This window comes from Limulus polyphemus, unplaced genomic scaffold (genome assembly GCF_000517525.1).
Source record: "Limulus polyphemus unplaced genomic scaffold, Limulus_polyphemus-2.1.2 Scaffold346, whole genome shotgun sequence".
Classification (NCBI taxonomy): domain Eukaryota; kingdom Metazoa; phylum Arthropoda; class Merostomata; order Xiphosura; family Limulidae; genus Limulus; species Limulus polyphemus.
The window spans coordinates 107,814-122,291 of record NW_013665956.1 but is presented as its reverse complement, the minus strand read 5'-3'; the positions used below and the strand labels follow the sequence as shown (position 1 = coordinate 122,291).

Genomic DNA, 14,478 nt, shown 5'->3' with positions numbered 1-14,478 from the left:
CAACATGTTGACAAACTTCAACTCTATATCAGTCATGAGCTTCTTAAGAACTGGTTTCCTTGGGAATTAAAGTCAGATGAGCAGGTTGCATTTCATGTTGAGAACCCTGTCAAACTATCTCAACTCAACTGTTGAGAAGGAATATGCTGGAAGTACATATCTGGCATACCATGAAGAGTCAGATAAAAAATGCCATTAAAGTAGTAGTCTGACTGCTCTGATATTCAGCTCAAATGTAGATTAACAATTTTATTAACATTTATGGTGGTCAGTTGGTTAAGAAATGAATGAATGAAGTAGCATCACCCGCTTTCTGAGCTATATATGGACAGAAAAGTTTTTTTTTTAATGAATAGACATCAGAATTATTATGTGCTGAGATGAAGTTGCAAACCAAAGAACTTTCATGGAACATAAAATTGTTGTAAGGTCCAATGTTGCATCAAAATTATTTTATTTACATAACACGTATACAGAATTAACAACATACAGGGTGACTCAGGCAATAAACAAACCAATACACTCCTCATAAACATACATATATTGGTGACAATCATATAACAGGACATACACCTTTCACTTCTAACTACACATTATCAATACTATTATGAGTTTGACTCTTGGCACTAAATTGTACTGTGTTGAGTACTAAGTAAATCTTTTCATAATAGATTTTGTCTATTAGCTATTTTTTCATTCCAATTATTTTAGCACTTGTTATAAAGGTACATATATAATCAAATAATATCGCCACTTCTAAAACTGACTTTGTCAAATAAGTTAATAAACTTCATCAAAAGCTTTTGTAAGGATTTTTGAGATGGAAATAAACTGATATCTATCTCCACCTGAAGTAAATTAACATCAGGTACACTATAGTGTCTGGAGGAAATTTGGTCAATTTTAAGTAGTCTAACACACCTTTGGCTTTTCTGACAATTGGCTGGATTATCAACACTCTATTAACATGTTTCTAAGCAATATCACAACAATATTTAAGAATAATTTAACAAACTGATACACCAATTAAATAAAATCATTGTTAAATCACTGAGCTTTACACTAAATATTTAGATGAATAAATGTATAAGGACATTTTAGGTGGATCTGTACAAGTAAAAGTTTTGATTATAAAACTGAGAGAAATGAAGTTGACCCTATGATTTTGCGAGTTAAATATTTATTATCTATTATGTAGTAAATACCACAACATCCTTACTTGTTTACTGGTTAATGCAACACATGTTGTGCAGCACCAGTTATGTACAAAATATCCTTTGATTATGTAAGAAATATTTTTAATTGTTAAAAGATACCAACTGTGGAAAATGTAACACTGTGACTTACATATCAATGGTCCAAGCTTACTATAAAAAACAAAAACACTGAAATTTGTAATGGGCCAGAACAGTTTTTCCTATAATTATAAATATTACAACATCAAGAACTTTGAGGTAACATCTCTTTACACATTACACCATGGCATAAAAATCTAAATCTGTGATGTTACTTAAACGTCTGATACATAGCATAATATGAAATTTGTTATAATGTATTCCATATAATATACTATGACAATTAAGATATCTAGATAATGTACTAGTCCACACCTATAATGGTACTATTATATATGTCATACAAAGCACTAGACTAGAACTGTTATAGGCATTAAAAGGCTATGCTAGCCACAAAATATCATGCCAAGCATGATATATATAACTGGAAATAGCCTTACACTCATGCATTCTTACTAATTAATATTTTAAACTTAACACCAAGAAGCCTTTATGTTTCAATCCAACCAATAACTTGCCTATTTCACACTATACATTAAATCCTGAATTAGCTGAATATATAATCACAAACATTAAATGTGAGATGTTATGACTAGCAATGAAAACTCTGTGCTCTTCAGTTAACCCTTTATGGCTAGAATAAACCAGAAGGAAAATAGAACTAAACAATAAAACAAAATATACACTGTATAAAATGATAAAACTAAACATTAGATGCCCAGTTACAGATTGAAACAAAAATGTAACTTGCTGGACCACATTGATGAATGTAATAATAATACTGGCTACATAAAACTTGCATGTTGATGTCAGATATATTTGGAATGTTCAAGTAAAAGTTACTATATATATATATTATTAACACCTACTATACAGAACACATTTCATAAACATAAAAAATATTAGGCTGTTCAAGTGAGAACCTGGTAAATACAGCTTTAATATATAGAAATTAAACCTGCTACAAAAAACATACTGTCAGCTCAGATCAATTTGTGAGAATCACATATCAACTAAAATGACAAGAATACATGATCCACAGCATACGCATAATCTGTACTGCAACAGTAAGGATAAATTATTTTAGAATGTTGAATCAGACATAATCTATTGAAGTAGTCTGCTATCTATGCTAAACAAAATACTTTGGTGTAAACCAAAAAAAAGCAAACTGTTTTTTTTCTGAAAAGTACAGCAATGGCAAGTATGCAGGCAGGAGAGCTAAAACTTTTACAGATGAGCAGCATCAATTTTCAAACTTGTTTCACTTTTAACATCTTCTCTAGTGCTTTCAGTTACTTATCATATTTTGGCTATAAAAATTCACATATGCACTACAAGTTAAAATACTTGTCAATAACATGGTTATATGAAAAATACAAGCCTTTATTAAATATTACGTTTGTTGTGGGATTAAATATGCAAGAGAAAAATAATAAACTGCATTGAAAAACATAGTTACTCTGTAGATAACATGTTCAAGCTAAGTGCAGTAGAAGTACATAATTATAGTATCAAATGTGTAGTAGGTACTGTATCTGTTTAATTAGATCTACTTATATAGAGGGATCTCAACAAGTATCACAGCTGGCTAGAAAGGAAGAATAAGATAGTAAGGTTCTAAACAGAGATCTCATAGTTCATTTCATAAAAAGTGTTCCGTTCAGAAGCAGCTGACTGAGGAAATTCTTGATGATTGTTTAAAGGGTGCCGCTGTTCCAAACGTGGAGTGCCTTGTCCTCTTCCTCCTTCCTGTGTTTCAGAAAATTCTAGAGCTTTAATAAAAGACACTGGTCTGTTCAGGTCTACTGAAGGATGCCTGTTTTGGTCGGAGGAGTTAAGACTATTATGATCAACATCTGAACTGTGGCTACTAGTACACTTGGAGTGCGGAAAGTTGCTCTCAAGATGCCCATTTCTTGGGCTGTTGTTTTTCTCAGGATATAAATGTTGTTTTTTTCCCACGTGACTGAAAATGAGTTCTGAATGGTTCTCCTGCCTGGAATGATAATAGATTCTGTGGACATTCTCTGTCAAAAGATTTGTCAGGATTGACTGATTGGTTAAATTGTGGAAACTGCTTTCCCAGTGGTTTCCCAACACTTGTATCAGCTCACTTTCAGATACAAATTTACGTTTAGTTTTGAAGTTTCCTGAGGCAAAAGCTCCACGATAAGAATTAAGACTAGAAGCTTGGTTGAGAATATTTGGATATCCCACTGAAGGACTAGTTTGACTACGAGGAGGAGTCTGCCTGATCTGGGTCCTGCTGGACCTAGGAGATTGAAAATTTCTATCTAGAAACTGGTGACAATTGTTGCTTACAGGTGTCTTTGTCAAACAAGTTGTATCTGAGACCTGTTTAAGTTGAAGAGATGATGATTCGCAACCTTGAAACTGACTTTTGTGGCTCATATTAGATCTTTGAAGGGACAGTGAAGGAGATGTAACATCTTCAGATTGACTTCTTATGTACTTAGTAGTGGAATTTTGATGGGATGGTGGAGAAATACATTCACAATCTCGTGGTTGGTTCCTGAAGTAACTTGCAGTGGATTCCTGACAAGGTAGTGGAGGTGAGGGTTCACAGTCTCGAGACTGACTCTGGGTGGCATCAATTGAAAGGTCTATATCTGGAATTTCAGCAAAACCAGGACAAAGCTGAAAAAAAAATATATACAGCAGTATAATAGAATGCAAATGAACTTTTATATTGAAAACCAGTTGTACTACTGCCAAGTTACTACACTGTTAAGTGCTGGCACAACCACATACTTTTAAGTTGAACCAGAAGAGAGCACAGTCAACTTAGAATAAAGTTATGTATAGAGGAAAAAAAATTCATGATGCCTCCTTTTGAATACAAAAATAGTATTTCATCACATATGAGACCTTTCTAATAAAAATAATCTACAATTGGATATAAATTTCTTAATGTTAAAAAAAAATCCAATTCCAACTTTTGCTTTATTGTGATATCACAGTAAAGCTTGATTTTCTACTTTCAAACATAATTTATTGACATAATATTTTTGTAACTCCTCAAGATTCTTTGTTTACTATTGAGTACAATAATAGTTTCTGTTTGGAAATATACACACAGAGGGTGATTCATAATTTGTACATCACTGTCAGAGTATTGAGGATGACATGCAAAGGAAAAATGTCTATGACAAAGACACTATGACATCTGGTGGTGAGATCTGTGAACACACACAGACTAGTTTGTAGATGCTTATTGCTCTTCTAGTTCAAGTTTCTTTGTTCAGTAAAATGCTCAATATCTCCTATACATATATTTGCAGTTAAATAATACTTTTTTGTAAAGAATTTCTACATTTTGATGCACATGCCAGTTCTTTCTAATATGTCAAGTTAAAGCTTTGTATATATGATGATTTTGGTACAATGTCAAATTATAGTATCTTTTTGTTTTAGAATAAAAATTACACATATACTGTATATTAAAAAATAAAGCATAATAACTTAATATAACTAAATATCCTTAAAATGCTTAAAATCTAACATCAAAGCACGATAATACAACCACAAGATCTATACTTTGTAAGTTACCATATCATACATGCACATAGTGGACTGACCTCATATTAGAGAAGGAATAATGATTCTAATTCCAAATTTATCATGTGTATTTAGATAAGATGTGAGAAGCATTTAGTAACAGGTACAAGTCTATTTCCTACAAAAAAGCAGATGTTTTAAAAAGTATTTGTGCTCAAGATATGTCTGTGAAGTACCAATATCAGCCTGACTCAGACTCTTACAGTTTGCATATTGAACTTGCATAGCCTCTAGGACCTCTAAAATGCATATCTACAATTTTTCACTATACCTTTATAATGCATCAGGTATTTACTCTCCTCTACCAACAAACTGTCACTAAATTAGCAATGTAGGGCAAAATGAATAGTTGATAACTCTGACATGAAATATGTAATACCATGTTGAATGGCACTCTGTGAAAGGACGTCATGTGCACTTTGACCCCCAACCGTGCACATAGGGTTAACAAAGTGGCCTAGTTTACTTACAACTAACAGAACTATACTTACCTGTGATCACTGACAAGTTGTACAATGGAAATACAGATATTTCACCACCTCTTTACTAAAACTAGATACTTAATTTTGGTTATATTCGCTGAAATATTATTCTTACATTCACACCAATGATAGTCTTTCTGAGCTTTTCATTAAAATATATCCCTCCACACAAGAAAAAGATTCTTTTTTTTTACTGGAAAGACTGAACTATATATATTCAGTAATTACAACTTGGTTTGTGATATATATTCTGTCAGTGTTCAGTATTTGGCTGATTCGGTCATTTTGCCAGATATCAGCTTCTACTCATAACAAATAGTTTAAATTTTAATTTCCACCAATAGCATAATTTAAAACCTGCAAAATGTACTAGGATGTAGGAAGTTATAAAGAACAAACTGAAATGCAGAAGGTCAATCAATGTAGAAGATAGAATTTTTAGTAAACATTACAAACATTATTAACCAAACTCAGTTATCAGTAAAGTATAGTTTATGTCTGTGTGCATAAATCCATGTAATTCTGATACTTTCCAAAGCATATAATCTTATTTTTTTATGTCATGGAAGGAAATTTTACTGAAACAAAATAGTTTTAATATGATAAAAGAATATTATAGTTTTCTAAGCAATCATCTTATTATTCACCAGACTAAGTTAATTTCAATCACTATTTTACTAAATAACTGATCTTCAACAATCTGTCTTTTTTAAAGAAACTTAATATTAATTTTTTTCTAATTAATACACATTTATCAATCATTAGTAACCAGTTTCTCTTTACCTCATAAATGTACACTATGCTAGCCAAGACTCATAGCAGTATTAGTGCTAACTGAGACAGTATTGGAAATGTCTTTGTTTAGTTTCCACCACAAAATATTTGATTAGATTTTGCAAAACAAAAAATTTATTCCAGATAAATTGGAAATTAAATTTGTTCAACATTTGCATTTAGGGCTTCTTCAAGTTTCGCACAGAACAGCATTGTGTGAACCATGAAGAAGCCATATAGGCAGAATAGTATACATAATAAAATCTGATTTAATTGGAGTAAATGATAGTTTTCATTTGCTTTGCAAATTGCATATATTCTCAATTTAACACTTAGATCTATAAACTCAGAAGGTGGATTACATTGATGCTGATAAGAATTTGTAAACAGTATTTTAATTGAATTAGAACTAGAAATGTCTGTTTCCATCAAAATAATTGGTTAGTTTGTCATTTTAAAAGTGCTAGAGATAAAGAGAAATTACTTTCACTGGTGAAAACTCCTTTGTGATCACCTGTTTAACTAATATCATTAATACCATAGGTCCCTGCACATACTTCTATGCAGCAGTTCCTGAATGAATAATGGGTTTCCTGTTGTAAAGTTTTAACAGGTGTTTGTAATAATGGTGAGGATTCATCAATGTCACTTTTACTACCCCTGTCTTCATCCATGTTTGATTCTGAAATTTACAGTGTCAGTGCTTTCTTCAAACTTCCTTGACTGCTTAGTTCTGTTCCTCTTAAGAAAAATGCTACTTTGAAAAAAAAGAGCCAATAAAATACCTATGACAAAATTTGGTTTGTGTTATATTCCAAGGTTCCAGGTCCAAAATGGCTTATGTTATCCTCTAACAAGTAACAATAAAGAGTAGCCACAGTTGGAATAACTTTCAAAATTATTGAGTGAAACTATGCTTTTTGTCATTTCTTCGGTTATAGCAGTTTTAAACATACCTCCAATATGGAGGTATCCTATTATTGTTGAGATTGATAATGTTGTCAGTGGCACATTGTTTTTTAGGTATATTTAAATAATTTTGTATCATCATATCTTTTGAATGTTAGAATCTTTTATAATATTTGCCCCATTATCTCTTATTATGTAAATATATTTTGATTTCTCACATACTTATTAGCTCTTTCAACACTCTCTCTATTACATCAATACTATAACTTAAATGAAAATGTTTTAACATGAAAATCAGATATTGTAAATCCCCATGTTCTTTGATCCAGTACCCAGTGAAACTGTTGTTTGTTGTTAAGCATGACCAGAAAATTGTACTCTTGCACTTTTCATATAATTGGATCTTTTTTTAAAGAAAAGTATGTTTTTCTTGGTAAATTTTATTGTTGTTGAATTTTCTTCATCTAGAAAACAAAAATAAGTAACAACTAAATAGGGTTTAATTATCCATTGTAGTCATTTCACCTGTTGCATAGCACAGCTTTGTAGAACAATGATCATTAATGCTCCACAGTTTCCTTTTTCAATAATGCTCCTCAATGTTTTATTACTTGGTAAATACCCTTGAACTTGAAGACACACTATCACCTTCAATTAGAAGAAGATGGTTTCTATTTGCCACCACATGAAATTAATATGCTACACAATTTGCACTTCATATAAAAATCACCAATTACTTGTGTGTAATATCACACGATTAACTATAATATGAGTACACACCTGGAATTATTACATGATATTTTGAAAAGTACTGTTATAGCATTCTACTCAGTATGAAGCTTGTTTACCTTTCCCCAAAACTTAATATATACTTGTCTCTCTATTGCTTACCACGTCTCCTAAAGCTGATGAAACTGCTTTAATAAATATATCAACTATTCAGCTGTGGATTACTTGGTTATTCGGCTGATGCATTATCTTTTCAATCTTTAATTATAAAATATTAAAAATTATAATATTATCAGCTTGAAGGATGCAAGACTTTATTAAAATGAAATATTATTAAATTCTTTACTACTTACCTGAACTCACACTTTGCCCAAGTAAGGGTATATCTAGAAAGTAGTACTAATTTGGTTTTATTCAACCGTAAGGTATACCACTCATATTTTTATAATTCTATACTTTTATTTCACTATTCCCAACATATTTCAACATACATTCTTGAAATGATACTATAGTACTAGCTCACTATTCCTTAATTCTTGTAATGTCTGTACAGTACTGTTTCATTATTCAATACATTTCCGACACATATTTTTGATAAAACTGATTATTATTATTTCACTATCCTATACCTATTCCAAATTGTATTCTTATCATGATTAACAGGCTGCAAAATTTCAGCAAGTATGTGTTTTTGAGGCTAGAAATGCAGAGGTCAAGCTCATTATATTAGTGAGAAAGCAGAGCTGCAACTTTGAAGAAATCTTATATATGTGCATGTTTTATTTCCTTGACAAATTTTGAAAATTGCAATAAAACTTTTTAACACTACAAACCATTATCCAAGTATAAACTTCCATTTCTTAATACAGTGAAAGACCAAATTTCAGGTATTTAGTGCAAATCCCATATTGTAACAACTTTCATTTACACTATTCAAGAAATTAACTAGAAAATTTTATAAAAAGTTAAAAAATTTTCAAGTTCTAAATATTTCTAATGCTTATTCAGTTGAGCACCATTTCCATTTTCTTAAATATATTGCCCATGGCCAAAGATCATCTTAAGTAATACAGTTAATACTATAGTAAAAGTATAAATTTAAAAACACCAAACTAACTTTCTTTAATTGTGTATAATACATGAAATAAAAGTGTACATGGTTGGTAGAAGTATTCAAAAACTAAAAAAACATTTAGTATTGTTATGTAGAAACATTATAGAGTGAAACTCAATTAGTAGTTCTAAATGTTTAAAGTACAGACATTTTTATGGAAAGCATAACATCCTGTGAAGTTAGAATGTTTCTAGGAAATAAGAAATGAAAATGATACTGGGGATGATTTGTACTTGCAAGGCAGACTGTTTGGCCAATTACTAATTCCAGTAATAGTGAAAATGGGGTAGTGTTATTGCTGTTACAGGATGGAGTGGACACTCATAATTATGTATATGGAAAGCATAACATCCTGTGAAGTTAGAATGTTTCTAAGAAATAAGAAGTGAAAATGACACTGGCAATGATTTCTACTTGCAAGGCAGACTGTTTGGCCAATAACTGATTCCAGTAATAGTGAAAATGGGGTAGTGTTATTACTGTTACAGGATGGAGTGGACACTTATAATTATGTACATTGGTCGTATGCTCATGGTTCTAGAATGCAGACACTGTAAGATGAAAATACTGCTTGTGGTTGTGGCCTTCATCAAATACTACTGACAGTATTTAAATGGTAGAATGTTCATCAGTAAGGTGGACCATGCATTACTAAAATGGCTTATTTATTACCTTTAAAACTCCAGCATAGATGATTGTACATTTAACCACAATGTTGTAGAATTATAATTTTGTTATACCACGCTGTCCGCTATCCGTAACACAGAAATAGACAGATTGTCTTGTTGCTGGCTGAGTCCTTGTCCATTCATTGAATGTAACAGTAGAGAGTGATTCTTACTTGTCACATTCAAGTTGAGACATTAAGTAGTAGTGTAAACAATGTTTTGTGTACATTGCCCAGAGGAAAAGCTACCCTAAACAGCAAAGAATTACTGGTTCTTTTTAGCAATAAATAGGCACGGATGTTGTGGTCCTCTACCAGAATCTGAACTAGATAATTGGCATGTGCTGGTCATTACTGATTACTTCACAAAGTGGGCCAAGGATTTTCCACTGGCAGATACTTCAGTAAAATCTGTTACTGATGCATTGGTGGAACACTGGATAGCCTAACCTACCACACTTGAAGGAATCCACATAGATTATGGAGCTAATTTCAATACCCTATTGTTTTAAGAGTTGTGTACAGTGTTGGATGTGGTAAAGATGCACCTTCACCTTACCATTCCCTAGTCTGATGGTTTAGCAGAATAGGTAATACAAACTATCAAGCAGATGCTTGAAGAGTTTGTTAATCATGGAATGATTGATTGAGACAAAGACTTACTGTACAACACGATCATGTAACAGAATAGATCAGCTGTATGTTTACTAAACATACTCATGTCTGTTCTGGAAATACTACTCTTTGTGAATGATGTATAGTCCAACCCACTAAAACAGATGTACCAAAGTGTACACAAGAATATGTGAGGATAAGGTCTGCAATGGTGGATGTGCAGGAGTTTTTGTGTTAACAGCTAGGTACCACACAGCAGAATAGATATTAAGATAAGGCATTTAAGAAAAACATTTCATTATGAAGACTAAGTATGACTGTAGTATGTATGTGCCAGTGCCATGAAAGCAAATCAATTCTGGCTGAACAGGTCCTTATCTCATAATTCAACAGACTAGTACATTGATAAATGAGTTACAGTGGTTAGGTGCTGTGTGTAAGCTCATGGAGCATGTTAACAAACTAAGATTGTATGCTACTGATGGACCTCTCATACACTGAAAATATCAGGAGTCAGAGGTTGAAATTGTCGAGTTAGATGAAGATGAAAATACTCTTTTGTATCATTCAACTCAGCTGATGATGAGGACGATACTAAAAATACTTATCTGGTTGTACGAGTTAGATATGGAAGCATCCAGAGAAGTGGTGCAAAATATTTCTGATGGTTGGCTGAGACTCCAACCTTCTGATCACTACAACTGAGATTAACTGCTAGACCAGCAGCTACTTGATTTTAAGATTAATGATTATGAAATGTTTGCACTATGCTGTAAGATTGCTTTTTGATTATTATAAAGTCAGAACAGCTTATTCATAGCAAAATTAACTGTACTAAAAGAATGTTGCAACACTTTTATTCCTTGATCTATTGAGCAAAGTTTTATCAAACAATATCTGCATTATATTAGGTGATAGCTGCTCGATAACTAGACAGTTAGAAAGGCTGGCATTTTAAATGTAATTTCTAGAACATTCAAATGAAAGTATGTTACAACTGTTAATTTTTAAACAAATATGCAATTCTTCTAAGACAAACTATTTGAAATTTTCTAAAGATCATACAACATAAAACTCACAAGATATTTCTAACATACTTAAATGTGTACATCTATTCTTTCATAGGCAATGAAAATTTTGTTCTTTCTCAGCACAGAATATGAATCAGGTTATGATTCTAAGTATTATGGTTCAATCTGTGGATAATGTGATTTAACTGAGTAAGTAGCTGTTTTCTTTTAAATACTCTGTTAAATACTGAAAGTTTTGCTATAAAATAATAAAAATGCTAATATTTGTATCAGGATATTACAATTTTGCATAATAAATTATATCTTATAAGGCTTCTAGGTGTGTATACATAGGTAAATCTTAAATATTTCCTATAAATCAGACACTAACACAACTAATGTTAAAATAAAACATCTACTGTCAGTACTTAGGCCTAATGTGTTAACTAGATATAGACTAGATCTGGAACAATACTATAACATAATAAAAATGATTTAATACAATTATAGGTACCTAATTAAGACTGATATATGCCTACCATTCAGTGCTAAAGGCCTAAATGACTAATGTCAATTAGGCAGCTAATTATTTGTGTAACAGATTTATGTACAGATCTAATGTTAAATTTAGTTTTCCATAGAATAAACTGAAAATGTATTCATAATTAGTTCTAGATGTCTGTTAGTACATCTCATTTTCAATGAAATCAGCCTATATTCCTGTAGACTATTTTGTGTCTATAGTATATAACAGCATAAATAAAATTGTCCATAAACTTAAAAAACACCAAAAATATAGTAGCATCTTTGTTATCACAAAACAAGGTTTTTGCACCCTATCACACAAATCACATTAGGTATACAATAACTGTGTAAATCTATTTGCATGTGTTTTCATTGCTGCATTAAGACCCTCAGTTAGTGAAACATTTCCAAACAACACAAAGTCTAACAATGTATAGAACATCCAGGCTGCCAAATGTGGGCCATCATGTATAGCATCAGTCTAAAGGCAGTTTTATTCACATTAAGCTAAGGTCTATTTGTAGGAAAGAATTCTGTTAAAACAGGCTTCACATAATGAAACAATAATACCAAAGTTATAATGATGTATACTGATAAATTCATGGTACCACACCAAGTGGTTTGATCATTTACTGATAAAACGCAGCTATAAATGATGTTTAAGTATGAGTGGATTGAGCAAAAATTAGACTATCACATCATAATAGATTAAAAATATAGATTTTGTGCTAAATTACATCTATTTGTAAGCTACAGTAGTTTTCTTCAATGAGAAGACATCTGATAACTTTGAAATACAGTAATCTTAAACTGTTTAAAGATGAGTCAAATTGGTAAAGAAAACTGTATTAAAAGGTTAACATAGTAACAAAAGTACAACATTTGGAGAAGATTTTGTCATCATTAAGTACAAGCAATTTATTAAGACACAGGAATATATATATATATAGTGCAAAACAAAAGTCACATGACTGGATATTGTTTAAGGTTTAGTAAAAGTATATTTTTGATGTTTGGTTCTTTGTTTAAAATTACAGTGTTTCTAATACATACTCTATGTTTGTTTGTTTTTGAGTTACAATGTTTGTAAAGATTAATGTTTTTTTATTAGGTTCACCAAGTGAAATCAAACCATCATCATATCAGCTAAGTTTAGAGAGTACAGTAGGCAACCACAAAATATTATTTTATGTTTATCCTATTCAAAGAAAAATACAAAGCTACATATTCTAACAGTAATAGTGACACATTTTAAACAAAAATAATATCACCCTCATTGGTAATAGTAAAACGTTTTCATTATCTAATTATTAATATATTTGACTTACACTTACCATTAGTAGTATGTGAAAGGGTCTATTGTAGTATGCCTTGCTTTCTAGTGGGTTTATGTTCTTTGTCAAAGAGTTTATTCTAAGTTTTATTTTCATTTTCTATATATTTGACCTATACAGGATAAATGGGAGATTAATGAGTATTTTAAAAACAAACAAAATGGCGACCTCATAGTTTCTCTTTGACATTTATGGTTCACCAAGTAGGAAATGTCCAAATTATCTTTCAAAAAATTGTGCCAAAATGGAGACTTCTAGAAGATCTCTATAATATGAAACAAAGTGTAACTTGCAAATTACTTTTAAAAAAATGTATGTGAATATAGAAAGATTCATATCATGTTAGAACAATGCAAAGGTTCACAAAGTTTTGAAGCAAACACATTCCTGTACCATGAAGAATGTGCCAAACAGTATTTCTTTCTTTTGTTTGTGTATTATTTTATCTTTGTTTGTGTTGTTTTGTGCTGCAGCAGCATTTTCATCTCAAGCTGCAAGATATCTGCGTGTCTAGTCTTAATAATATCATGTTACGCAAATTCTTTATGCCTAACCTTACACTTTCACAGTATCCTGTTTTCTGTAGTGATGTCGCTGCCACCTGTTAGTAAAACTATGCAAGTCATGCTGCATTAAAATAACATAACAGTTAGTGCATGAGCAGAAGTTCAACATCAAAACATACAAGTCACATGTGTTGCTTCTCTTGATTTTGTGATTTGTTACTCCACAAGTTAAGAAGTTGGGAAAGGTTTTAAGACACTGTTACAGAAGAATTTGTAAAGAACAATCATTGGCTGGATTTCACCTACAAATGTGAGTAACCAGTTTTTGTTCTTTTTTATTCTGGAGGAATATTAAATTAACAAGTTATTATTGCATGATCTACAGAAACCCCATTACATGTCACTGCCTTGCATCTATCATAATTAAATCTATCTATTATTTATTCGCTAAACTCAAAGAATCATCTAAGTCCTTTGTAAAGCAGCAGCAGCATCCTCTTTACAGTCAGCAACACTGAAGACCCTAATATTATTCACAAATTTAAGTAACTTATTGATTATTCCTTCACCTATTCGTTGATGTAAACCACTAAAAGCAAAGGTCCTAGCACTGAGCCTGAGGGGCCCCCACTTGTGGCATTTATCTAGTTTTATTGAACTCCATTCATAACAACCCTTTCCTTTCTTCTCTCTAGACATTTTCTAATCCAATGAGCTAACTTATTCCCTATACCCATAGATATCATTTTTAAAACAAATCTTTTTTGTGACACTCTTAATGAATTCATTTTGACTATCCTACAAAATTTTAAACATTGTTAAATCATTTCGTTAAGCATCTTTTATCGGGCTTTCTCACCACTAACATAAGACTAATAGGCCAATCTTTAACCCGATGACTACCGGCTACTAACTTTCTTAGTAGCCAATGCAAGT

The 14,478-nt window shown here is 31.5% G+C and overlaps 1 protein-coding gene across 9 annotated transcripts in view; it reads right to left on the bottom strand.

Moving 5' to 3' along the window:
* Positions 1–437: 437 nt before the first annotated feature.
* LOC106457564 overlaps positions 438–14,478 on the bottom strand; it is a 117,963-nt gene continuing 103,922 nt past the window's right edge. For all 9 annotated transcript variants that reach the window (XM_022383551.1, XM_013916996.2, XM_022383553.1 and 6 more), the window contains one exon: positions 438–3,956. In XM_022383551.1, the coding sequence (XP_022239259.1) occupies positions 2,916–3,956 (1,041 nt within the window). In that variant the 3' untranslated portion in view covers positions 438–2,915. The remainder of the gene's footprint in view (positions 3,957–14,478) is intronic.